Below are 14,157 nucleotides of genomic sequence, written 5' to 3'. Positions count from 1 at the left end.
CATCTTATATAACTGGTACACCACCATGAAGGTTACTCATTAGTCAGATACGAATACATAAGATTATGATACTTCTAACTTTCACTATTTACCCTGACAAATTCATGATAACCTGCTAAGAAAATTTCAATAGAAAAATAACACAAGTAACTTTGTCATTTAAAAAAAACAATCTTATTTCCTATGTCAGTGTTCAGCACTGAGTAAACATTCAGTACTTTTGTGAAGAGACTCAAAGAAATGTTGAAACATTAAGAATTAATAGACCTTTAACATAGCTCAAGAGTTTGAAAATAAGTGACAAATTTTATAACTTGTACAAGATTAAAAAAATTATATGATTACTTGAAAACATGAAAAAGTCAGTGAAACATAATTATAGGTGAGATTTCATCACCACTGTATTATATCTGGCTGTTTTTACAATTTTACAAATAATAAAATCATACACTTATTGATGTTGCCCTTAGGTTGAGGAAAGATACAATAATAAAAATTAAAAATATCACTCTCTCTTAATCTAGAAAAATCTAATGATACCTATAGCAAAAAAAAGTTGCTAAATAGTAGTTATATAGTAGTTACATAATATGAAAATAATTTTGAATGGGCAAATCAGCAAGTCATGTGATAATTACAGCTGATATAAAGCTACTGTGAAACAGAATGTATCAGAACTAGATTTTGATATTATGATACCACCACAAATTGATCACTTTGAGGGAGGATGCATAACAGTGTTTTCTGATGCCAATTATTCATACACTGAGATCATAAAGATGTGTTCAGATTAGGGAGTTAGAATTTCAAAGATAGCGAAATATCTTGTATTTCATGGCATTAGAAAACAAAGGAATATGGATCAACTTGGGGCATCAGGACCATCTAGAAAAAGAAATGCAACAAGTTGTACCACTGTTTTGATAAGCAAAGTGTATTGTCTTCTAACAGTTGAAAGCCCACAGACACACAGTTCAGTAGAAAAAACAGTCTGGGGGTCCCAGGCAACAATACCAACATCTGGAAACAGGGCCAACAGAATATGGGCCCACCAAGATAAAACTACCTTTCAGTTGTATCTCCCATTCAACTGTCACATACCTTAAACAGTTGGAAAATGAAATGGGTATTCATTCTATTTAATACAAAGATATACTGTTCAAGTCACCTATGGATTTCTGTGTGATTGTACTGTTAAAACAGGGGCTGAAACAGGGTCATCCTCTTACAATAAAAAGATTATAGAAAACCTGTACAGAGGAATGGTGTGCTTTGGACATGATGGCATTAAGATGGAGCCTTATGCAAAAGAAATTGTGCTGTAGGGCTATTGTCAAGATGCACTGTCATCAGATATAAAATGACCAGATGTGGCAATGTGGACAATAAAAGCATGGTGAGGCTCCAAAATCAGCTGTGCAGGTGGGATGGTTGGTCAAATTGGACCCATCTCAATCGGACCCAACCTTCTCCTCTCTGGCACATTCTATGGACCTGGCCACTCTGAAAGCCCTGTCTGTTCCTTCACTTACAGGTCGCGAGGTTCTATCACTTTAAAGGATATGGTCTTCCATGACCCCTCTCATTCTTCTGAGCAGGGTCCATATGCAGTTTCTTCAATAGATCCTTCATGATCGATGGATTCTTGCTCAGGATCCCTTGGATACTTCTATATCCCTTCCCTCATTGCTTGTAGATGATCTCCATTGGTGGTTGAACAGAGCCCACACGTCAGCAGGGGTCCTGCTTCCTTCTCTGAAGCCAGATTTACGTCTGTTCACAGATGCATCTCTTCAGGGCTGGACTACCTGGGTGGATCACCTGGAGGTTTGGGATCATTGGTCTGTGGATGTAAGTTCTCTTCTCCAACTCTTGGCTGTTTGTTGGGCTTTGGACCAATTTCTTTCTCTTGCCAGCTACTGGTTGGTTATGATCCATTCTAACAATCATCAAGGTGGCATCAGATCCAGATCCCTAGGTTTTGCACTATGGGCCAGCAAACATCACATTCATTTGATGTTGTGTCATGTACAGGATGATTTCAGTCTCTTAGCAGATAATCTTTCCCGACCAGATCTAGTTTATCCCATGGAGTGGTCCATGCATCTGGGTATGCACCATATCAATGTCTTTGCCACTGCTCTCAATCACAAATTACCTCGGTTTTGGTCCTTGATCCCCATCCTCGAACCTTGGCTGTCTCATCTGTTCCTTTATGTTTACCCTCCCATCTGTTTACTTCATTGGATGGTCTCCCTCATCCATGCTACTCTGAATATAGTCGTTGTGATTGCTCCTTACTGGCCTGCTTAACCTTGATTTCCTTGGTTGCTCCCCTTCTTCTTCCCTTCTGTCCTGACCTGCTCCGTCAACTCCAGTCACAAGTGCTCCATCCCATGCTGTCTGTCTTCCATCTTAACACCTAGCTTTTGTAAAGTCCTTGGCAAGGAGTTCCAGTTTCTCTTGCAGAGTAGCTTCACATTTAGCCCATTCTGTTTGCCCTTCTTCTTTGGCAGTCTATCAATGCAAATGGAGCATTTATTGCTCCTGGGCATTGGCTTGGAGTTTTCAGGCCTCTCACCCAATGGTTGCTTGCATCTGTGAGTTTCTTATGTGGCTTTTTGAGACGGGTTCTTTGGTCTTCTCGATTTTGGGGTTTTGGGTGGCATTATCACACACATTCTGTTTTTCCTGCTTCCACAGCATCTTTGTTTCCCCTGTCCTTTCCATGTTGATTCATTCCTTCTGGTTCCATCAGCCACCAGGTGTTAGTCACTTCCGGACTGGGACAGTGATGTGGTCCTTCATGCCCTCACTTTACCTCCATTCGATCCACTGTCTATGTGTTCCCTGTTTCATCTCTCTTTGAAGGCTTATTTCCTCCTCCTGGCCTGCAGATGTCGTAGGTTGGATATTTTTGCTCTTGACATTACCAGGACCTTGTACCAATCCTCCTACCTTATCCTTTATTTGGATCGTGCTTTCCTTTCCAAGACCTTTGTTGCTCGATAAGGTAAGTCATTTTTCCTCTATCTGCCTATTCTCTATATCTCATCACTACCCTCATCCTGCTCTGGATAGACTCCTCTGTCCTGTCTGTGCCCTCCATTGTTCTATTGCTCGCACGGCTTTCATCCAGTGTCCTCATTCCCACTTTCTTATCCCTTGGCAATCTTCTTCTTCCCATGATATTTTCCCAGTTACCCTGACGAATTAGGTTTGACATTTGATCCAGTTGACCTATTCCTCTTTGTCATCTTCTCAGTGTGATCTCATTCACGTTTCCACATGTAAAATCTATCACCTTAACTTTTCCCTTGCTTCTCGTCTTTGTCAGCCATTGGAAGAAATTCTAAGATCAAGCATGTGGACGACTCCACACACGTTCATCTCCCACTACCTATACTACATTGTTGTTTCTGCTTCCTCGGGGTATCACCTGCCACCTGTGGCTATTCTACATACTTTGGCATGGCTATGACATGAGGTAAGCCCTCACTAATGCTTTCTTTTCTTTCAGGGGCCCCTGCTTCAGCTTTACTTTGAATCCCACTCTGTGGCGAGTGGTGCCTGACCAGGTATTCTGTCTGTACTTGGAATGGGTTCTACTTAGATGGCTATAACCATTCACAGACATCTTGATATCAAATCTGCACTGTAAGCTGTGTTGAATCTTTATATTTTCCATGACTATGTACACTCACTCTTGAGATGGGATGTTTAACAAAATCACTAGAGTGTAAATTCCTCATGATAATTGTGGGGATATGCCTGTCCCGGACTGTACCACCCATGGACAGCATGGGTAAAGCAGAAATGGATTGCTGCCCATCTCTGCCATGCCTAGATTGAATGAATCGCTGTGGTCTGCTTTTTGAAATAGGGTTTCATGATCTCAGGTGTTGCAGTCCCTACAGACTCTCCACTGCACTTTTTCTCCCTTTCTTCCAATGGAGTACAAGAGTCCTTATCACTTACTAGTTCCAAGCCACTGGGGTGGTTGACAATGGAGGCAACCTGCTGGATGGGTTCCACAAAGATGGCTACAACCATTCAGTTCAGAGTAGGATAGCAGTGCTCTTCCAGTGTGGAGGGATTTCCAAGATCCTCCAGATGAGTGACTATTTCCTGGAGTTGAGACACCCAAATGCAGTCATCCTTCCGATTGGGTACCCTCCTCATATTCTCACATGGATATATGGATATTGGTACTCAGTGAGTGAGGTTTTGGATGTAGTTGACTTACCAAATACAGTCTGTTGCACCCTAGCCACTTTACACCATGGGACACATCCTCACTTGCCCACTTTCCATTATGGGACTGAGTGATTCTGTTTTCTGTTTAAAATCACATTGCCAAAATATCCTCTCCCATACGGATGTGCTCCCTTTAATGTTCTGCCATGCCATACCTGGCTCAGATGTAGTGCGGTACCCCTCCTCAGATCATCTTATATGTTCTTCTCATTTCGGGGGTGTGCTCTGGACACTTATGGGGGATATGCATGTGCTTCCGATGCACCGTTTGAGTGGAGGGAGAGTACCTTTTCGGAAGTTATAATTTTCCTAAATGAAAATGTATTTCTGATAGATACTTCCCTCCTCTCACACTTCCCACCTGTCCTCCCCACAATCTTATGGTGCTCGCGTCTTCTGACAAACTTTGAAGTGATAGTTTGATAGTGGCATGTAGAGGGAGTCACATGCATCACGTGATATTAGTGCTTTCCTATTGGTGGAGAGATGACGCATGATGATTTGCATGAGAGACGTGTTGGGAAGATGAAGGCTTGTGGCATGCATTTCTGAAAAAAAGTTCACATATAGAGGTTTTTCAGGTTCTAACAGAAGGTATATTTCATCAATTTTCTGCCCTCTTTATCTTTACTACCCATTTCCTTTCTCCCTCCATGGGATCACATATCATGTCAACATCTCTTGGAAGCAATTCATGATCTTTTGCAAAAGGGCATTATCAAACAAGTATTTTACATTTCTTCAGGGTTTTATTCCTTGATGTTTGTGGTTCCCAACTGGGGATTGGCATTTTGTCATCAATCACTCAAACCTCAACTGCCTCTTCATCCTCCTGCAGTTCACCATGGGGTCTTTCTTCACCCTTTGTTGGTCATTTATTTTAGGTCTTTGGATGACCAATGTCTCAAATGCACACCTTCATGTCCCCATTTCTCCTGCATCCAGATGTTACCTTTAGTTTCTCCATGGGGGTCCAGTGTTTCAGTTCTGTGCTCTATTTGTTGGTCTGGCATTGGCACTATACATTTTCTGTTGTGTGGTCAAAGCCTTTGCTTCTATCTCTGAATTCAGGGTTTGCAGTTCCATCATTATATGGATGACTGGCTCTTTTTTAGCTCTGTCCCAACAAGCCTCTCACTAACATACTCATTTCCTCTTACAGGTGGCAGCTCTTGTGAGAAGGCTTGTTAAGCTGGAAAAACTTATCTCACCTCCATGCAGTATCTTATCCATTTGGGGTGTTTTTCAACACTTACCTCAGCAGGGCCCAGCCTTTTTGTTTGAGGTCAATGAAGCTCTTGATTTCCAAAGTCAAGTCCTTTCCCTCTCTACTTGCACACAAGATTCTACTTCCTTTTTGGGTCCTGGGCTTCCATGGATGCCCTCATACACTACAGTTGTTCACACATGTATTGTCTCAAGTAGGTGTTCATGATCAATGGAATCTTGTTTGGGATCCCATCCTCCTCCCTACTTCCCCAAGAGAGACAGAGACAACACCCTTGCTGGTATTTTTCTACCTCCTCCCCATCCCAATTTGCACCTTTTTATGGATGCTTCTCTTACAGGGTGAAGAGCATATCTGGATTCTCAAGAGATCTGTAATCATCGGATGATGGTCAAATCTTCCATCCACATTAATTTTTTTGGAACTTCTTGTAGTTTGTCGAGCCTTGGATTATTTTCTACCTTTAGTAAGGGGCCATTCCTAACAATTAAACCATTGTCTCTTACATCAATGAACAAGGGGGCACCCGTTCTCATTCACTTTGTTTTTAAATCTTGGATTTTCTTTTCTGGGCCCTGTCTTAGCAAGTTTGTCTTCCTGTTTATCATTTTCCAGGTGTTATGAATCTTGTAGCAGATTGGTTATCTCATCCCAACAAGATTATACCTACAGAATGGTCTCCTGCTCTACCAGTGTTATGGTGGTTATGCTCAAAGTTTGGTACTTGTTTTCTGGATGCATTTTCCATCAATCTCAATAACTAACTGCTCTTGTTCTGGTCTCCAGTTCCACATCTCATGGCTTTGGCGGTGGATGCCTTCAGTAAGGATGCCATAGAGGTCTGTAACACTCACTGAAGAAATGAGGTGTTTCATTAGACTGCTGGAGGTTGCCTCCCAGTATCTTGCTTTATAAATAAGGCCCATATCAGACTGTACCAACTTATGGGCTATCATGAGTAAAGCAGTGTTTCCAGATTGCAGCCCATCCTTCCAGTCCTAGTTGAATAAACCTAGACTGGCCTGCTTTTCAAAATAAGGTTTCATGTTCACTCATTGCACTATTTTACAGTGTTTGTATTTCTCTGGCCTCCTCATGATGTTGTTCCCAGTAGCTGCTGGGGTAGTGGACCATGGAGGCTTTCTCCTGATTGTGACAGATTTCACACAGTTGAGAGTAAGATGGTGGTATTCTGTTGGGGGAGATGGTGATTACTCTCCTCCCACTGCTGACAAGAGGAAAAATTCCTATGCATCTTTGTTTTTGACTGGACAAATCCACCACATGCAGTTCACCCCCCTCTGGCTGGCTTTCCCCCATCTTACTAATGCCTGAATGTTGTTTCTCAGATGGTCTGGTGTTAGACTGGCACAGGACCAGCCAACAGAAGTCTTCTCACATGTGGTTGGTATTGACCCTCCTCCTACCGTGGATCAGATAACAAATTCCTGATGCCACCTTGTTTTGGACTGAAATTGATCCACCTCATTTGCATGCCCCCTTCCTACAGTCGCCGAGATGTCAGGTTCCCAGAAGGCCTAGTATTGGTTGTGTACTGGGTATGCACATGTGTGCCCTGCTTAGATTCTCAGAACAAAAATTGTTTTTCTCTTCCACTTCCTGGTATTGAGGAGATGTTTGGGACTCTCCTCTTACTACACACTGGAAAACAAATACTCAATGCCACCTGGTTTTGCACTGGAGTTGACCCACCAAATATGGTCTGATGCAACCTAGCTACTCTACACCTTCTGGCTCATCCAATTACAGATTGGACAGGAGTCTTTTCTGCCCATTTATATGTTTTATGCTATTGGTGTTTACAATTGTTTGTTTCGAAATCAAAATTTAGGAAAACTGTATGTATATGTTGTTTATTAAACTTATCTGGATTATTTTGACATACCTTTCTTTATTTTATAGTTAATATAATTAGTTACTTTTATATACATTAAAAAACATGAAAACTTGTTCAAGTAGATGTAGGAAGGAGAAAATTTCGTTAATGTCTTTTGATTAAGTGACTACCTGTTAGATATACGTGACTGTTTCTGTTTAAGTTTAATCCAAGAGTTATGATTTAGATAGTTATATAGCGTGAGTGTTAAATTTGATTATTTTTAGAAGGAGTAGTTTATCTCAGGTTTGTTTATGTAATTATTTACAAATCATATGTTGTGTAGTGCAATAGTTATTTTTAGAAGCAATAGTTTATTGCGGCTTTGTTTATGTAACTGTTTACGAATCATATGTTGTGTAGTTCAGTAGTTATGAATTGGTGATTATTATTATTCTATTATTCTAGAACTCTATCAGGGTATAAATGCATCTCAAAAATGTAGTTCAGTATAGTTAGATCTAGTCTTTGTGATTGTGAGTTTAGCCATAAAGAGCATATAGTGGCAATGTTTAAAGTGAAATTAACACAGATTGTATTGTAATAATAGAATAGAGAAGAATAATAATTCATCTTATCAATTGTGTTCTAAAGTAACTGAACCTGCCTGCTTGGACTTTGATGAAAAAGAGACAATTATTTATAGCTCTTGATACAACTGTGGTAACCAAAAGTTACAGTGGTGATTTTAAGATGAAATTATCACAGGTTGTGCTAATAAAAGAGCAGGAAGAATAATTTGTCCTGTCAAACTGCATTCTAAAGTACCTGAACCTGCCTGTGTGGACTTTGATGAAAAAGAGACAATTATTTAAAGCTCTGGATACAACTCTGATAACCAACAGTGTGATGATTATTCAAATATACATTTGAATTGTTTTAAAATAATAAATTAAAACAAGTCAAATAAGGTGCTGTTTGTTCATTGTTGAAATGTATTGCTAACAAGTCACAGACACCTACTGCAAAGAATCCAGCCCATACATAAAAGTTAACACTACCTATCTTGGCTGTTTGGCTATTACACTAATTATGTATTCTTTATTTTGTAGAGATTTTAACCATCGTTATATTTTCAGTTATTAATGCACTGCTTGTTTGAGAAAGATACACTTAAGATTATAAATGATAAATGAAGCATTTAAAAAAAGATCTTTTTCTCAAAACTGTGAATTATTATTTTTACTTTAGTCAACATGTATAGGAGCTGAGATAAATAATTGTACTTGATTGTACAGACAGTGCATTTTGATGTGACTAGTTGAAATAGGCTTAAACTACAAGCTTTTAATTAATGAGTATTCCTCTTTCTACAGTGCACAACTGATGCTGTCTACAGTTTCTCTTAAAGAGCTTCTTACTTTGTCTTGGAGTCACCTGAAAAATACTTTTCCATGGATAAGTGTCAGAATTCTGAAGGTATTAATTATCCAAAACTTGAATTATGTTTCTGTTATCATAGATAATTCTAACAGCCTGTAATATTTCTGAACATAATAATTTTCGTAACTACTTTGAAAGCGTTAAGCATCAAATACTGGCAAAAGGTAGATATTAAAACAGTAGCAGTTACCTATTGTAGTATTTTTGAGATATATTTGAAAATGATATTACTGGCTGTCATAATTTTGCTCTTGTAAATGTCTCCTTGTTATTTTCTTTAAGAATAAAATTTTCTAAAACTATTTTATTCCTTCACTACATTAAATATTGTTAATGGTTAATTGTGATTCCTAACAATTAATAAAAAATACCCTTTTTGAATTTCCTGAAGTGGTATTTGGTGCAAGATAAAGTTACATTCATTATCATTTTACCTGTTGAATGTCAGATGTTCGACTGAGTTGACACATAAGCTACACATTTCAGCCTTAAGCTGTTTGATGGAATTCTGTTGAACCTAAACCTATATATTTGTACGGAAAAATTTATCTGATAGTATTTTAAACCAAAGAATACATTAATGCTCAAATTCACTTAAAGAGCTACATATTAGTCACTGCTGTGTTAAATCTTTCATTCTAATATATATATTTAAGAATATGATAATACCTAATTATTTTAAAACTTACTAGTAAACATTTATTATAGTGGTTTGATTAGTAACATCATTAAAATAGTGTAAATTAGGTTATACTGTTAATTGTTATTTTTTGTTTATAATTTTATTATTTTTTGTGTTTATAGAATTGTACAGTTTGTCTAAAACACTTACCTTATCAACTTGAGTCTCTCTTGGACAAATTAAATTGACTGGTGATAAATAAAATCTGTAAAATTCCATTTTGTATTAACATGTAATACTTTGAATATCATCACTTGGACTATATATATTCTGTGGAAGTGGCTAACCTTCTAAGGAAATTGGTTTGCATTTGTTGATGTCAGGTTTTTTTTATATGGGCTGGGATTCTTTTACAGTAGGTGTCTGTGACTTGTTGGTGATAAATTTGAACAGTAAATGGACAGCACACAATCCACTTGTTTTAAAATAATATATTCAATACAAGTTGAACATATGCTCAAAAATTCGTTACATTGTAGGATATCACAGTTGTATCCAGAGCTTTAAATAATTGTTTCATTTTCGTCAAGGTCCACACAGGTGGGTTCAATTACTTTAGAACACCCTTTGACGAGACAAATTCTTCTTCATTATCTATGTTTTTACAGTACCTCTTTGAACTAACTTTAGGTATTGCCTGTTTTGGCTAAACTAACAATCACACAGTGTAACTTCACTTTCACTATCTTAACTTTTTATAAGTTACTTCATACTTGCTGTATCTACACATATTTATAACATGCAACAGAAAAATATAGAACTGTCTAGCCCTCTAGTAGAAACAATATTACACATAACAAGAAAAACATGGAAACTTTGAGTAAGATGACATCAGTAATATTACAAAAGCCTAGTACAATTAAACTACATACGCAATGTATAATTCATAGACTTACGTATGAAATTTGTCACAACCATCATTTTTAAACTAATCCATTTTTAACACTTTTGTTATGAAAACTAAATAATTATTAAATATTAAATCACTAAAAAACTAAATAATAACTCTTATACTAAACAGTCTTGTATCCAACAGTTGGAATAGATGTTGATGAGTATAACTTATTCCTTGCTGTGTTTTTTATGTTTCAGATATTTTACCAGTTTGTAAATCAACCATCAGCAGTTCATCAGGTAGGCCTGCTGAATCATGCTTCTTCACATGGTGAAGAACACGCTGTAAATGAAGCTAGTTACAGTAATGTCCTGAACTTGAGCTTTCCTGTATTGTCTGAATCTGAACCATTTGATTTATTGAACTTAAATAAAGCCAATAGAATGCAACAGAACTGTGCTGCTACTTTGACACCATACCGTACTGATAGCAGTGTTAGGGAAAATGAAACACAGAAGTCACTTGAGCAGTTACAACAAAGAAGTTTTAAAAACAATTTTCAGGAAAACGAAGATGTTGTGAATCTGTCTACATGGAATGAAATAAAATCATCTAATGGGAATGAGCTTTGTTGTCCTGATAATCCAGTATTAGAGAACACTAGTAGAAGTACATGGCTAGGTCAGGGGTCACATAATGATACTCAGTATGCTGATAGAAAATCTAATGTCCCTCTATCTTTATCTCAAACATATAATACCTTTGGAGTATCGTCAGCTTGTGTTCATCGTTCTTGTCGACAACGATATAAGAAGGACAACCTCACTGGGGGATACTCAACATGTACTGAGAGTATCCTTACAGATCATGATAAGTCAATATTGGTCCCTCAGTTAATGCTGGATCATGATTTTCAAGATATAAAACCTTCACATGCCTTAACAGAAACTGACAATCTCAACTATGTATGTAGATGGCCTGATAATATGTATACAAAGAAATTCAATGTTGATAATAATTTAAGCAAATGCCACCAAAGAAAACAAGATTTTTCATGCTTATACGGGTCTGAACTTCTCAGTCAGAAGGATGCTTCACAGAAAGAACTGCAGTTTTGGGGGCAAAATAATGTTCAGCAAGCTCAAGAACAATTTTCGTCACTTTATAGGATACAACAGCAAGATCAAGAAACAAAACTCTCAGATTATCTGGTATCAGGAAGAAGTAATTTACCAGTAAGTTTTAAATCATCTTGTTGGAAAGACAACAAGTCATCTCAAATAGACAATGACAGTGAACACTTAGCTGAACAACCAGCTATTCATAGAAAACCAGTCAGTAATGTGGGTATTGCTTATCCTTTTCATCAACTGTCTACATGTTTTGATGGTAGGTTTATTTGTAAGATATTCTACATAACATTGTTCATTTACTTCTGATTGAAATTAGCTTGTGGTTTATAAAATAGCAAGAGCTAGGTTTAATAAATTTGAAAAGTGGAACGAAATATTTAGTCTGAAACCTTTATATCTTATTTCGATTGAATATATTTCTTCTTATGAGTTTAAGCATTCAAAGCATAATTGATTGCACTATAAGCTACCTCAAAGGTAGACATTCAAAAACTGTTCTCACATAATTATAATAATTCTTTTGCTCTGTATTTTATACTTTTTGTGTTTTTGAGCTTTTATAGAAATATTATTTAAATACCTGTGGATGTGCAAAAATTAATGTTTCAACCAGATACTGTATATTTGAAAAAGCTAGTTAACTAAGAATATCGCACCCAGATAGTTGATATACTTGTTCAAACAGACAACTTCATTAATTTCATAGAACATTGGAAATTATGAGACATGTAAGTACATATGAAATTTTGAAGAAAAGTAAATAACTTACAGACTGAATAGGATGAAATAGAAATACCTCAACAAAGAATCATATAATAATTCCATGTGAATACTCATATTATTGGCTGTGACTTGTGTCTATAACTGGCAATAATATTATGAACAGTTTAGTCTCACTGGACATGTTCAATACTTTGTGAGGTATTAAGTTATCATTATTTCTTCTTTCAAATCCAAGTGTCTGTTGGTATGTAATCACTACATATATCATGATACCATTACACACTTATTACATTACACATACACATAATAACTTACAAGTTTCTTACTTACACTTTATGTAATTGTCAGGTTTTTATACCTAGGGATTGTGGATTCTTTACAATAGGTGTCTGTGACTAGTTGGTGATAATTCAAACAATAAACGGACAGCACACAATCCACTTTTTTAAAAATAACATATTCAATACAAGTCGAACATATGTTCAAAAATTCGTTACAATATTGGTTATCACAGTTGTATACAGAGCTTTTAATAATTGTCTCCTTTTTATCAAAGTCCACACAGAGGGGGTTCAATTACTTTAGAACACCCTTTGACAAGACACATTCTTCTTCTTTATCTCTGTTGTTATAATGCCACTGTGAAACTTACTTCAAATATTGCCTGTTATGGCTAAACTAACACTCACACAGTCTAACTTCACTTTCACTAAATTAACTTTTTCTAAGTTACTTCTTACTTGCTGTATCCACATGTATTTATAATGTACGATTTATACAGAATTACGTAATGAAACTTTTCACTTTTAATTTAATCAACTTTTAACACTTTTGTTATGTAAATTAAATGATCAATAAATATTAAATCACTAAATAAATTAAATATATTCAACAGTAATTATCTTGCTTATCTTAAACTACAGTATATGATGTAACTCAACAATCAAATGCATTGTAAAATATGTTTATTATTGACTGACTTGTGGAATAATTTTAAATTTATGACATAGTTATGTACTGAGCTCTGGTACATAAATAATTAACTGCCAAGCTGTGAGAGGAGTTAGTAGTTTTTCTTTACTATTGATTCTATAGACATTACCATGTACGTTTTAAACTACTGTTGCCTGATTAGATTTGACTTAGCATTTGAGTATCACTTTTTCAGGGTTTATGAATTGTCTTGTGTAATTTATATGTTAATAAACAATTCCTATGATTACTCAGTGTTTTGTTATTTAGCTATTCGAGGCTATCGTGGGTGAACTAGTCATACCTGGTGTGAAACTAGATCATTACAGCTTCTTTAAGTCTTAACCTGAAGTATGCCCTAAAATATGTATAAATTAAAACATGTTGATAGATGTTATGTTAGCAATAATTAATAAAAAAATAAGACAGGCACATGATTATTGTTAGCATTTTAAAATATAAAAAAGCCCTGTGTGAAAATTATTTGAAGGAGCTGGTAATTTTAAAGTAAACTGCATATTGTGTAGCCAGTTACTTTCATGTGGTGAATAGGTAAAGCATTTTGAACTACCCCATTGTACATTTACTTGAACAATAAACATGTTCAAGAATTTACAATAAACTTCAGAATTATTTTAAAATCCATTAAATCAGTTGTGAATCAGTTTAAGAGATCACTCTATTCATGTAATTTATAGTAATGAACTAGGATTTAAGTGTATGTGAATACTATAGGAATTGATGTTTCATTTTTGAGTTTAGTTATTCTAAAAATGTGTCAGTAAGTGAGTGTTTACTTTAGTAGATTGTAGTTGACAAGTGAGGAATTTTATATCAATAAAAATAATAACCACAACATCAACACTTCATATTCAAAATTGTGCATATGAACGTTGATGTCATGATTTTTATTGAAAGTGTGCACAAGACCTGTCAGTCTAACGTATTGAATTTTACTTCATCTTTTTTACTAACCTACATATGTATTGTTACGTCTCCGTTTGTTAATTGATTTTTCCGTAACTTCGTTCCGACGAAACTTTAGCG

General features: G+C 36.2%; 1 protein-coding gene across 1 annotated transcript in view; it reads left to right on the top strand.

The window, feature by feature from the left end:
• Positions 1 to 14,157, top strand: part of LOC111086423 — a 38,754-nt gene that overhangs the window by 13,763 nt on the left and 10,834 nt on the right. Inside the window, exons 4-5 of the mRNA XM_022389185.1 lie at positions 8,699 to 8,801; positions 10,540 to 11,671. Of these exons, the coding sequence (XP_022244893.1) occupies positions 8,699 to 8,801; positions 10,540 to 11,671 (1,235 nt within the window). The remainder of the gene's footprint in view (positions 1 to 8,698; positions 8,802 to 10,539; positions 11,672 to 14,157) is intronic.

Source organism: Limulus polyphemus, unplaced genomic scaffold (genome assembly GCF_000517525.1).
Source record: "Limulus polyphemus unplaced genomic scaffold, Limulus_polyphemus-2.1.2 Scaffold1086, whole genome shotgun sequence".
In the NCBI taxonomy this organism is placed as follows: domain Eukaryota; kingdom Metazoa; phylum Arthropoda; class Merostomata; order Xiphosura; family Limulidae; genus Limulus; species Limulus polyphemus.
This window is presented reverse-complemented; position numbering and strand designations above follow the sequence as displayed.